At 36.5% G+C, this 14,277-nt stretch overlaps 1 protein-coding gene across 1 annotated transcript in view; it reads left to right on the top strand.

Annotated features, from left to right (window-relative positions):
• Positions 1–2,498: 2,498 nt before the first annotated feature.
• Positions 2,499–14,277, top strand: part of LOC110447440 (MAM and LDL-receptor class A domain-containing protein 1-like) — a 55,132-nt gene continuing 43,353 nt past the window's right edge. Inside the window, exons 1-4 of the mRNA XM_021493137.1 lie at positions 2,499–2,561; positions 11,341–11,444; positions 12,573–12,650; positions 12,893–12,967. Of these exons, the coding sequence (XP_021348812.1) occupies positions 2,504–2,561; positions 11,341–11,444; positions 12,573–12,650; positions 12,893–12,967 (315 nt within the window). The 5' untranslated portion in view covers positions 2,499–2,503. The remainder of the gene's footprint in view (positions 2,562–11,340; positions 11,445–12,572; positions 12,651–12,892; positions 12,968–14,277) is intronic.

Genomic DNA, 14,277 nt, shown 5'->3' with positions numbered 1-14,277 from the left:
CGATTCTCTATATCCCCTATAACCCCAGTACATATGTCGTGTTTTCTGTACCGATTCTGTATATCCCCTATAACCCTAGTACATATGTCGTATTTTCTCTACCGATTCTGTATATCCCCTTTAACCCTAGCACATATGTCGTATTTTCTGTACCGATTCTTTTTATCCCCTATAACCCAAGTAAATATATTGTATGTTCTCTACCGATTCTCTATATCCCCTATAACCCCAGTACATATGTCGTGTTTTCTGTACCGATTCTGTATATCCCCTCTAACCATAGTACATATGTCGTATTTTCTGTACCGATTCTTTTTATCCCCTATAACACAAGTAAATATATTGTATGTTCTCTACCGATTCTCTATATCCCCTATACCCCAGTACATATGTCGTGTTTTCTGTACCGATTCTGTATATCCCCTCTAACCATAGTACATATGTCGTATTTTCTGTACCGATTCGGTGTATCCCCTATAACCCTAGTACATATGTCGTAGTTTCTGTACCGATTCTGTGTATCCCCTATAACCCTAGTACACATGTCGTATTTTCTGTACCGATTCTGTGTTTCCTCTATAACCCAAGTATATATATCGTATTTTCTGTACTGATTCTGTATAGCCCCTATAACCCTAGTATATATGTTGTATTTTCTGTACCGATTCTGTGTATCCCCTATAACCCTAGTACACATGTCGTATTTTCTCTACTGATTCTGTATAGCCCCTATAACCCTAGTACATATGTCGTATTTTCTGTACCGAATCTGTATATCCACTATAACCCTAGTACATAAGTCGTATTTTCTTTACCGATTCTGTGTGTCCCCTATAACCCTAGGACATATGTCGTATTTTCTGTACCGATTCTGTGTGTCCTCTATAACCCTAGTACATATGTCGTATTTTCTGTACCGATTCTGTGTGTCCCCTATAACCCTAGTACATATGTCGTATTTTCTGTACCGAATCTGTATATCCACTATAACCCTAGTACATAAGTCGTATTTTCTGTACCGATTCTGTGTGTCCCCTGTAACCCTAGTACACCTGTCGTATTTTCTGTACCAATTCTGTGTGTCCCCTATATCCCTACATATGTCGTATATTCTGTACCGATTCTGTGTTTCCCCTATAACCCTAGTACATATGTCGTATTTTCGGTACCGATTCTGTGTGTCCCCTATAACCCTAGTACATATGTCGTATTTTCTGTACCGATTCTGTGTGTCCCCTGTAACCCTAGTACACATGTCGTATTTTCTGTACCAATTCTGTGTGTCCCCTATAACCCTACATATGTCGTATATTCTGTACCGATTCTGTGTATCCCCTATAACCCTAGTACATATATCGTATTTTCTGTACCGATTCTGTGTATCCCCTATATCATCTGTGCCAATATCGTATTTCTGTAACAACTCTCGGTGTGTCCCCTATGTCCTTAGTACAAATATTGTTTTTTCTGTACCGATTCTGTATATCACAAATTACTCTAGAACATATATCGTATCTTCTGTACCGCTGATGTACGTGAGTCCCCAATATTGATAACCTTATAGTATTTATATCGTATCTTCTGTACCGATTATGTGTGTCTCCAATTACCCTTTAACATAATTATATCGTATCTTCTGTACCGATTCTGTGTGTTCCCTGTCACCCTAGTACATACAGTATATCGTATATTTTTTGTACCGAATCTTGGTTTTCCCCTACAACCCTAGTAAAAGGGGTATATGGATGGTTGGATGGCGCAGTGGATAACGCATTTTCTTGCCTTTCACCAAAGCGGCCGGAGCTCGTTTTCCTGATCGGACGAGAAACGGTATTTGGTCACGTACCTGACCACGTGGGTTTTCCCCGGGTTCTTTGGTTCCCTCCCACATAAGGACCCTCCACGCACTTACTTGTTTCATAATTGTTGGAAGATAAATTTTTTGTTATATTCAACCCTGGTGAATTTGTCATATTTTGTGTACCAATTTTAATAACTTGCATGAAAATAAAATATGTATAAACTATTCTTTAAACATTCCTTTTTCGGGTCAGTATATGGGTCCCAGACGGACAGGAGGGTAGATATATATAGTCACTTGTTTTCTCCGTCTACATCGTCTGACCCGGGGGCTAAATCAGATTGTTTCGGTTCACTACGCATCACTTGGAGTGGGAGAGCCTTATTCGTGTGTTTGCGTCACGCCGGACAGTGTCCAGTGTTCCTCTGTTTAGATTTCGGAAGTATGACGTCGGAATGGACGGATTTTATCACGAACACGATTTTAAACTGACCATTCAACCGAAATTAAAAAATAGCCAAAAGGCACGTCAGATAAGTAATTTCGAACCATTATTTTGACCACTCGCTTCAGGCTCGTTAACTAGATTATTTAAAATACAGGTATCTTAATTTAGTTGTCAGTGCGGGTACTTGTCACCAAACTGGACATCACCAAGAGGCTGTAGAAATGAAGTGGTCCATACCTGTCCTGGCTTTATGTATGTTTGTATACGTGGAATGTGCTACAAAGCAGTTTCAGAAGTCCCGAACTGTTAAAGGTAAGAAAGTCGGCACGTTTATTTTTGCCTTTTTACAGGGAGAGAGAAAACTAATGTCTCCAAATGTCGGATACTTTGATTTTTATGACGTAAAAGAACGTAAATCGTCCAGTATTTGTTTTTCAAAGGGTCAGGCATTAACTATAAGTTAAAGCCACCTTGTGGATGAGACAAGAAGACTTATTTGATCCTTTTATGTACTTTAAAAGAATCTTGCGGTCGCATAACGGTAAATGCTCCCCGGTGATCTTCAAAGGATAGGTATCAGCCTGCGATTGGTCAGGTTTAATATATAGAGATACACACATACCACATAGTACCGACAAACCGCTATAAAATGAACAAAATTACTTCAACGCGCTCATGAAATCTTACCTTTTTTTGTTTCTACTGTTCTTCCATACAAATACAGGGCTCGTATTCATGTATACGTAACCGTTCTCAAGATCAAACATTGAATCTGTACTCGACCCAGCTTTATTTGTAACTCATTTAAATCATGACAATGGATCAAAAAGTCAAATGTAAACATTAAAAACAGTATTCTGCTTTAAGTCTCTTAACTTTTTTTTCCAAATCATTGACAAAATATTTATTCTGTATTAACATATCAAGGGAACGAGAAATTAGGCTTGAGCAAAAAAAACATGATTGAGCATGACAACGGTTTCACGAATACGGGCCCAGATTTACCAAGTCATTCGTGTATAGACACATGCGTGAGGGGAATTTGAGAATAACAATTGATGTATCCCAATGTCAGCCTCATTAACAGAATTCCATGCCTTGCATCGAGATTCGGTTATACCTTTGAGGAAGGGTGTTGCTTTCCCCACTTGCCTAGAGTGGAGTGTATACGGTCTGGTGTGGGCATTACCGCATCCTCGACACCCAAGGGGTTACGCTCATCTTCGCTCTCTAGTAGCTCAATTCAATTCAATTCAACTTTATTCTCTTTCACAATACAATGTATAGAGAAACATATTTACAGTATGAAACATATTTACAGTATAATATATAGTAATTGTAGTGTTTGCAGTCGGTAGTACACAGTACTGTTTCATAATAAGTGCATATTTGTATCGAGGAGGTCAAATATTGTTATTAATTATTCTGATAAAAGTACAAAATTTCTTCAGTGCTTTTATATTAGTAGTATTCATTGATTCATAGAACTTAATTACATTTGGTCTCATCCAAAAATATTTATCTATAATTAAAATTCGATACCCAGACAGTGACGGACACTCAAGCAAGTAACGGAATTCGTCACCAATTTGCTGACTGTTAGTGTGGAAATTTTCTTTCATTATACTCTATATAATGCCATCTGCCGGTTTCAACAATAAATTTGTGATTGGTAGTCTTAAATTTACAAAGGGTAACTCTATCTGTATCACTTAAAATATCTAAGTAATTTTCAAATTGACAATTATTTTTAAAAATCCAATAACATGTAGCTTTTGATGAAGTGTGTACATCACTCTGCCATTTCTGTAAATACTGGTCGTACAATCTTTGTTTAATAACATGCTTTAGCCATGTGATATTGCATTCTGAAGTGTATTGGACATTCCATAAGTAACTCATGCCACATTCATTTAAAATAAGTTTAATAAAGCTTATCTATGGAACCGGTTTATCATCAACATTATGGTGATGGCAAAGAAGTTTATACAATATAATATTAATTTTATTTTCTTTAGAATGAGTCAGTTGTGACCAATATGTTATTATTCTTGTTTTTACTGTTATTTCAAGTGGGCTAGTACCTAGTTGTCCATATACCATATAATTAGGGGTGCTACTTTTTAACCCTTGTAATAATTTACAAAACTTTAAATGTACACGTTCAATTACATTAAGGTCAGTACGACCCCAAACAACAGTATGGATTTTACAATCTTGTCAAATAAATCATATATACAATGAACTGATAAGTTATGTAGTCTATCTTTCTTTATAACGTCATACATTGCTATAGTAGCCTTTTTAATATTGTATTTTTTCGTTTCATTGAATGAACCAGTACGACTAAATGCCGTACCCAAACAGGTAAAATTGTCCACTAACTCTATCCCCTCATTATTAAATAAAAATACGTTTCTATTGTTTTTACGGCCTTTACTAAACACTATACATTTGGTTTTTCCTATATTTGCCTTTAATTTCCACTGTTTACAGTATTCACTGAATACATTTAATTGTAGTTGCAAGTCAACTGGACAGTCTGAGAAAAAGTAGTGTATCATCAACATAGAGTAAAATAAAAAGCTTTATGTATACATGTAGATCATTTTCTAATTTAGTACTAAGGTTTGTCAAACACTGAACGTTATTTTGGACCATACACTCCAGCTGTACCCCTGGAATATGTCGCAGCAAAATGGAAGTCTCAGTGTGCGCCACCTTGTGGACGAGACAAAAAGACTAATTTGATTCTTTTATGCACATCAAAAGAATCTTGCGGTCGCAAAACGGTAAAACTTACTCACTTTGAAGTCGGGTGTCGCTCCTCTGTAATCTCCAAAGGACAGGTATCAGCCTAGCAATTGGGCAGGGTATTTTAACATGAGACCAATCAAATAGCTAGTCGCCTTTAATTTTGCTATGACATATTTCAGTGGTGCAGAAAGCGAAAGTGAGCGTAAGTCAAGGAGTATCGAGGATTACATTACCGTTAATGTGCTTTGGTTTACAAGTCCATTAGCACTTTAAAAGAGCCTTTTTTTGATACAGCCAAAACAGACAGAACCGCTTTAACTCATCAATATATCTCAATTTTCGTCTTAATAAGGCAAAATCAAGACGTTTGAAGACGCACAAATCTGTGCATTTCTGTTATGCGTATACAAACATCATATATACATCATAATTATTATACATTTTGCTAGATTTTTTTCAGAGCCTTAATATAAATATCACTTTACATTTGTTGTTTTATTTTTATATAGTTTTTAATTTAATTTCTAATTTAATATTTATATTTATTTTGTTTTAATTTCAATTTTTATAATTATTGTTTTTTAAAATATTGACTAAAATAAGGTATTTTTTTCAGACACAGAGTTACTTCCCTTGTCAAGTTATTCATTTATCATTTTGATGCTTCGCATATAACTCACGTATATCAGTGAATGTAATACATGTATATACGTCTCTGTGGATAGGTTTAGATTTGGCAAAGGAGAGTTTCCGAGCTTTGAACTTGTTGTTTTTCTTATATGTATATATATATTGTTAAATACTCAAATTTTGAGCAATGATAATTATGCAAAAGATAGACGAATCGCAAGATAGGATTTCTTCGGAATGGCTCTGTAGAAAATATTCCGTTAATAATATGCAGGAGGCACGGTAGTTTAATGGTAGGACACCAGGTTCATGACCGAAGGGTTGCGGGTTCGAGTCACGGCACTTTGTTGTATCTTTGAACAAGATACTTTATTCCACTTGTTCCAGTATACTTATACTTATACGAGTACGTGGCTGAGCAGTGCTAGAAAAGTAGAATGCTAGCTGTGAGCGCCGAAATGGCAGCAGCGGCTGTAAGCTCCTTGGGGAGTTGAGGAAGATATTGGCTGGTTGCAAAGGCCCTATAACCACGGATAATAATTTGTGAACCGCTTTGAGACAACCTACGAACTAGGTTGTGATAAAGCGGTATATATAAGAACCTCCAATTATATGACTCTTCTTCAACTTAACGGTACCTCTGTCAGTGACATGCACCAGTTAACTGTCAAAAACGGATGTCAGATTGAATTATAAGTGTTCATCTTTTTTAATAATCACTGTTCATTTTTTCGTCAACTTTTCTCAGTCAGGTTTGGGAGGTAGCCGGAATACCCGGCAAAACCCATATGGTACTAGGGCAGGTAACCCAATACCTTTTCGCATACGATCGAGTTTTCAAACCCCGGCAATCTTGTGATAGGTGATCGATAGAGTGCGCCTTCTTCGCGAAAGAGCAGATAACTAGGCGCAAACGTTTTGATGTTTTACTCTTGGTTTGACCCCCTTACACTTTTTAAGATTAAAGGTCACATTGAATAAATCTCCTTTGTTAATGGTAATACATTCGACATTTATCAAGGGTCAACGATCAATATCCAAATTTCGGCCAATCAGTAGCCAGTATATGGCGGTCATTTTGTCAAATCAGGAAGCAGACTCCGCAGCAGTGTTAACAGTACCATAGTTCATTTGCCTAGCAAATTTGAGCGAAATCGGTCAATATCTAAATTTTAACCAATCAGGAGCCAGCCTACATCGGACGAATGATGATTTTGTCGAAAAAAATAAACTTTGTTAGCCCATACGTAAGGTATGTTGTATGAGCATCTAGTTCCCAAACTTTCACTTTAGTGTACAAAATAGATCAAAAGTTATAGCCCTATGCGTCTCAGCCAAACACAAGCCGCGGCAGACATCTTTGATGGACAATCGAAAAATGAAACGAGTAATGCACATCCATATATACTTGCCTAGATGATCCGAAAGGTAGTCTCTTGGGAAACCCCTGTAAACAAATTTTGCAGAAGAAAATTGATAATAAGAAAAAGAAGAGGAGAAGAATAGAATAATTAAAATAAAACGAAACACAGCAAACACAATAAGTGTCCCACTTATTTTGGAGGACTTTATTAGTCAAATAGAAAATACCAAATTTTATTTTTTATATACATACGGATATTTAAATAGGTAATGTTACCTTAGTGTAGCAAACACCTTTGGAGTGAATTCAGTTAAAATAACAAAACGATAAACACAACAAAGTCTGATTCACAAAATGCACAAAACATGTGCCCCCGGGAAATCGCCGATTCTACAATTCATACGAAGTGAAAAGTACAAACTACTGACTAGACAGAACAATAATATACAACTCAATACATGTGTTGTAAGATGGTTTATCCCCTCAGGCACACACACGACTATCATAACAATGGGCTGTCTTTGTTGCCCTGTCAGTGACCTTTCAGTAAATATTTGAAAAACATTTAGAGGTTAAGGTCAGCCCTGATAGTCAAAATCATTGGTCAATAACACGGTAGTGGTCAATCCTAATAGTTAGACCCTTGATCAACACACTGTACGTAGTGGTCGTTCCTGGTGGTGGTTAAGGCGTCTTACATTCTGCTACCACTAGCCCTCCTCCACTGGGTCGCGGGTTCGAGACCTACGTGGTGCATTTGCTAGGTAGTGGCCGTTGGTCGGTGGTTTTCCTCCGAGAACTCCGGCTTTCCTGCACCAAATGATCAAAGCTGTTAATAGGACGTAAAACAAACAAACAAACAAACCAAACAAACCAAAACAGAAACGAATGATATAAGAAACTCTAACGGTACATTAAATCTCTTAATCTAGGAATATTCTAAGCTGATCAACTAGTTTATTTAGTCTGAGGGGTACGGCCCCTGGTCAAGGTTATCTTCAGATGATGGTATCTCATTTATCTACGTGCTCTGCTGACCCGTTAAAAGTTCATTTCAATACGTTAATTGGGCTTGTTTGTCTATTTTGAGATCTTTAAGGTCTGTCGTGACTGTCTTTACACGCTAGAGTGACCACCGTGACGCGAAATGTCTGCCCAGTGGTCATCTATGCTGGGATGGTCAGTGATTAGCTTTAATTGTGTATCACGAACTTGAACTTGAATTTGAACGAATGACGCCAGAACAAACATCAACCCTACCCTCTAGCCATCGAGGAGTTTAAACACAACACCAAAAGAACTTTTACACAGCAATACAATATTGTATACCCTGTTGTTTGTTCGTTTTGTTTTGTTTTTCTTTCTTTAATTTCTTTCTTTCTTTCTGACGTATGCACGTGTTTACCGTGATCGTACGTTACACGTATTTAAAGATTGTACTAATGGTTTATCGCAAATAATATAAAATTGTTTCGACAAAAATTACGTCATAATGTTCATCGTTTGCTAAGATTAGGCTCTCCTACATGCAGTTTGGTATATTGTTAGTTGCTTCTGAATAAATGATTGGCCAAATGGACTGGAAGTACAGTAAATGAACACACTGTAAATGACGTAGTTAACGATGTTGCCAAACAGATATTGATGTTCTTGCCCTAGCAACGAAGTGATATAAACACTTGCATAGTTACGAAGTTGTATCAACTATCATAGAAATGATCAATTGTTATGGTAATGAGTAATAAAAAATCGTTTTCATAGTTATGATGTTATATAATCATTTTCATAGATACGATGTAATATATTTACTCCATAGTAATGAGGTTAGACGATCACTTCGATAGCTACAATGTTGTATAGTTATACTGACATGTAACGACATGATATCATCTAGTTCTAGTTCTTTATTAGCCAAAAGCCCTTAGGTTTATAGGTACATACATTTATGCATATAACATTCTCTAAACATAATCACTACTATAGGATGCACGGTAGTCTAGTGGTAGGACGCCAGGCTCGTGACCGAAGGGTTGTGGGTTCGAGTCACGGCACGGAACTGGGTTGTATCTTTGATCAAGATACTTTACTCGGCTTGTTCCAGTCTACTCAGCTGTAAATGAGTGCGTGGTTGGGCAGGACTAGAATTGTTGAATGCTAACTGTTAGCGCCGAAATGGCAGCACCGGCTGTATGCTCCCAAGAGAGTTGAGAAAGATATTGACTAGTTGCAAAGGCCCAATAACCACGGATAATTATCGGTGAACAGCTTTACTTCAATAGTAACGAAGTTAATAATGTATAAATTATATAACCTCTGTTATAGTTATGAGGTTGTAAAATCACTTCAATAGTAACAAAACTATATACTCACTGTTATAGTAAAGAGGTTATATAATCACTTCCATGGTAACGAGGCTATATAATCACTGTTATAGTAACGAGGTCATATAATCACTGTTATAGTAACGAGGTCATATAGTCACTGTTATAGTAACGAGGTCATATAATCACTGTTAATAGAAAAGAGGTTACATAATCACTTCCATGGTAACGAGACTATATAATCACTATTATAGTAACGAGATTATATAATCACTGTTATAGTAATGAGACTATATAATCACTGAGATAGTAACGAGATTATATAATCACTGAGATAGTAACGAGATGATATAATCACTGTTATAGTAATGAGACTATATAGTCACTGGTATAGTGACGAGATTATATAATCACTGCTATGGTAACGAGATTATATAATCACTGAGATAGTAACGAGATTATATAATCACTGAGATAGTAACGAGATTATATAATCACTGAGATAGTAACGAGATGATATAATCACTGTTATAGTAATGAGACTATATAGTCACTGGTATAGTGACGAGATTATATAATCACTGCTATGGTAACGAGATTATATAATCACTGAGATAGTAACGAGATTATATAATCACTGAGATAGTAACGAGATTATATAATCACTGAGATAGTAACGAGATGATATAATCACTGTTATAGTAATGAGACTATATAGTCACTGGTATAGTGACGAGATTATATAATCACTGCTATGGTAACGAGATTATATAATCACTGCTATAGTAACGAGATTATATAATCACTGTTATAGTAACGAGATTATATAATCACTGTTATAGTAATGAGATTATATAATCACTGAGATAGTAACGAGATTATATAATCACTGTTATAGTAATGAGATTATATAATCACTGCTATAGTAACGAGATTATATAATCACTGAGATAGTAACGAGATTATATAATAACTGCTATAGTAACGAGATTATATAATCACTGAGATAGTAACGAGATTATATAATCACTGTTATAGTAATGAGACTATATAGTCACTGCTATAGTGACGAGATTATATAATCACTGCTATGGTAACGAGATTATATATTTACTGCTATAGTAACGAGATTATATAATCACTGTTATAGTAACGAGATTATATACTCACTGCTATAGTAACGAGATTATATAATTACTGCTATGGTAACGGGATTATATAATCACTGCTATGGTTACAAGATTATGTAATCACTGCTATAGTAACGAGAACATATAATCACTGCCCTAGTAACGAGGCTATATAATCACTGTTATAGTAACGAGGTTATATAATCACTCTTATAGTAACGAGGTCATATAATCACTGTTATAGTAAATAGGTTATATAATCACTGCTATGGTAACGAGATTATATAATCACTGCTATAGTAACGAGATTATATAATCACTGTTATAGTAACGTGATTATATAATCATTGCTATAGTAACGAGATTATATAATCACTGCTATGGTAACGAGATTATATAATCACTGTTATAGTAACGAGATTATATACTCACTGCTATAGTAACGAGATTATATAATTACTGCTATGGTAACGGGATTATATACTCACTGTTATAGTAACGAGGTCATATACTCACTGTTATAGTAACGGGGTTATATAATCACTTCCATGGTAAAGAGGTTATATAATCACTTCCAAAGCATTAATGTTATAAAATCACGGTTACGGTAACGAGGCTATATAACATTTTCCATTGTTACGAGGTTATATCATCACTTCCATGGTAACGAGGTTATATTAATACCTCCATAGTAACGAGGCTATACAAACACCTCCATAGTTACGAGGTTATATCATCACCTCTATAGTAACGAGCCTATATAATCACCTCCATAGAAACGAGGTTATATAATCATTATTATGGTAACGAGGCTATATAATCACCTCCATAGTAACGAGGTTATATAATTTCTATTTATTATTTAAACAATGTTATATCGTCATTTTCAGATAATGAAAACAAACAAAAGATAGAGGAGATGATCAGAATAGTAAAGAAGCGATCTGCAGAGCGGAAGAAAATGGAGGAAACAAATAATGCGATTCAATCAAAGGTATAAAGCACTGTATAGTAGGCTGTAATGATGAACAGCAAACAAACTCAGCAGACAGGATCACGATCTAACTTACCCATGGTGTAAACAGTAAAAGGAAGTGACGTTATGCATTTAAACATGTTGACATATATTTTTTTACAATGACACTGATATCAGCTGGAAGAAGTATTTCAGGCATTCGTTCCTCTGCGGTGTCTTTTTTTTTTTACCTAATAAAGTTTGATATGAGATTTTGGGTCTTTAGACATAAATCAAAATCATTGATCGCTAGTTAGATATATACATAACTAAAAGAAAAAAGAAAAAAAACAAGCATACATGCAAAAAGCCATACTGCTCATAAAAGCTAAACACTTAACGATGAATAATGTCTGTGTTTGTTTATAAAAATGGTTCATCAACCATAAGTTTTCAATATTAATGCCTTGTTTCATCAGCCACTTTTTTATTTGCCCTTTTGTCAGTATATAAACACTACATTCATTAGCGTGTGGTAGTGCTTATGGTCACCTCGAGGCCGGGTATGGCTGTCACCCGAGGTAGCGACAGTTATAAGACACATGGAGTGACCCTAGACGCTGGTACACTCTAATGAAAAAACCCAACGACATGGCAGCTGAAACGAGCCGTATGCACATCTTTGCGGGGTCACTATTTTGCACCATCCCATCACACACATGTACACTGTGACTTGTTGCTAGGGCGTTGGGAAGAGCGTCTTCCATTGACTCAGTGTTAAAGCGTCTTCCATTGACTCAGTGTTAAAAGCGTCTTCCATTGACTCAGTGTTAACGCGTCTTCCATTGACTAAGTGTTAAAGCGTCTTCCATTGACTAAGTGTTAAAGCGACTTCCATTGACTCAGTGTTAAAGCGTCTTCCATTGACTCAGTGTTAAAAGCGTCTTCCATTGACTAAGTGTTAAAGCGTCTTCCATTGACTAAGTGTTAAAGCGACTTCCATTGACTAAGTGTTAAAGCGACTTCCATTGACTCAGTGTTAAAGCGTCTTCCATTGACTCAGTGTTAAAGCAAATGTGACGGTGTGAAATGGAATATTTAATTCGACCAATCAGATTACAGGATTCTCACTAGAGGAATAATGATAAACAATTCTCTGTATCACAGGATCGAGTAGTGCGGTCTGTCGAAGAGGAAACAGCAGACTCCAGCAACAGTCTCGGTTCACCAGACTTTGATGTCAAAGTAAGTTAGGGCGGGGAGGCGGAAACGGACTAACTATATGTAGTTTGTCAGTGGATGGAAGAGGGTTTTGGTAATGGTGTGTGGAAAAGGTTGGGTTTTGAGAGATTAGTAATTTTTCGGTTGCATTATTGTCAGTCATGCTACTAATATATCCATACTATATTTTTTAAAGCCACCGATACTCATGCTACTTAAATTCGGACAAGATGAAATAACCTGTATCAATTCTTGCTTGCTTTTAGAAAGTCGATCCTGACTCCGAACTCGCCCTGGAACTGGAGAGTATGTTAAACGCATACGACGGCAAACTACACAGGGTAAGAACAGGCACAAACACGGACAACTGTTCGAATGTAGATAAGACACTGTCTACTTACTCCATGAACGAGAAGATTTCACGATTTAGAAAGAAAGAAAAAAATGTATATAATGTAACAGTGGCGATATCGAAGACGAATATCATTTTATTGTTAAATGTAGTCATTATGTTATGCTAATTTAAGAAACCGTTTCATTAAAAACATTATAAAAAACGGGTATGGCAAAGTAAAGAACTGTCTAGTTAAGCAAACATTTCTGAGTCAAAGTCAAAATAGAGATTCAATACTGTTTAAGCTGAAATGAATCACTCTCTACGCTATCGCTCTAATTTGATCGTTTATGCATGGTCGGAGTGTTGTACATGTATTTTTGTTTGTATATATATGTTCTTTTTATTATTTCAACTGTATTTATGCACTGTACTGATAAACCGCAAGGTTTAAAGTAGTAAAGAATGAATGAATTAATGAATGAATGAACTTACTCTATTGGTAATCCCTAGCATGTTGGTAGTAAATATCATTTATGATGTGCGGTTCTACCAGAAATACCACAAGCTATACGATTTAGTTTGGTTTAGTATTATTAAACGTCCTATCAACAGCTATGGTCATTTAAGGACGGCCTCCCCCGTGTGCAAGTTGCATGCGTGTAGTGTAGGGGGGAGGGCTGGGGAGGCTGCGATATGTTCGTATTTGCATCCTTGTGATAGCGCGGACCTGATGCCGACTTTTTAGCGCTACCTCACGGAAACATACTGCCGAAGACACCCAATTAGGACGCCCCACCCGGTCACATTATACTGACAACGGGCGAACCAGTCGTCCCGCTCCCAAATTGCTGAGCGTTAAGCAGGAGAAGAAACTACCATTTTTACAGACTCTGGTATGCCTCGGCCAGGGGACAGAACCCAAAGCCTTCCTCACAGGGGCGAACGCTCAACTAGGCCAAAAATGAGGCATTGTCAAGGGAAACATTAGGAAGAAGAAAGTTGTTCAGAAAGAAGAAAAAGATAAGATCCCAAATTTAGTCGCCTCTTATGATCATGCAATGGGGGCAGCAGGTGCAATTCTTACGGCCTACCTGCAGAGACTCGAGCTATTAGAGTGAATTAACAGCCAGTCATACAGAATTATGAATTAAAATCGCCCGTTTATTGAAAACCCCACGAAAACTGAAAAAATGTATACAAAACATGTCGCATCTCATTTATCTTAATTACATGTACCCGTAGGTATAACGCCAAATTATAAGGCTTATGTGAGTTTTATAGGAGGCTGGCGGGAGAAGCGGGGTGGGGGTGGGG

This window comes from Mizuhopecten yessoensis, unplaced genomic scaffold (assembly GCF_002113885.1).
Source record: "Mizuhopecten yessoensis strain PY_sf001 unplaced genomic scaffold, ASM211388v2 scaffold3377, whole genome shotgun sequence".
Taxonomy (NCBI): Eukaryota; Metazoa; Mollusca; class Bivalvia; order Pectinida; family Pectinidae; genus Mizuhopecten; species Mizuhopecten yessoensis.
This window is presented reverse-complemented; position numbering and strand designations above follow the sequence as displayed.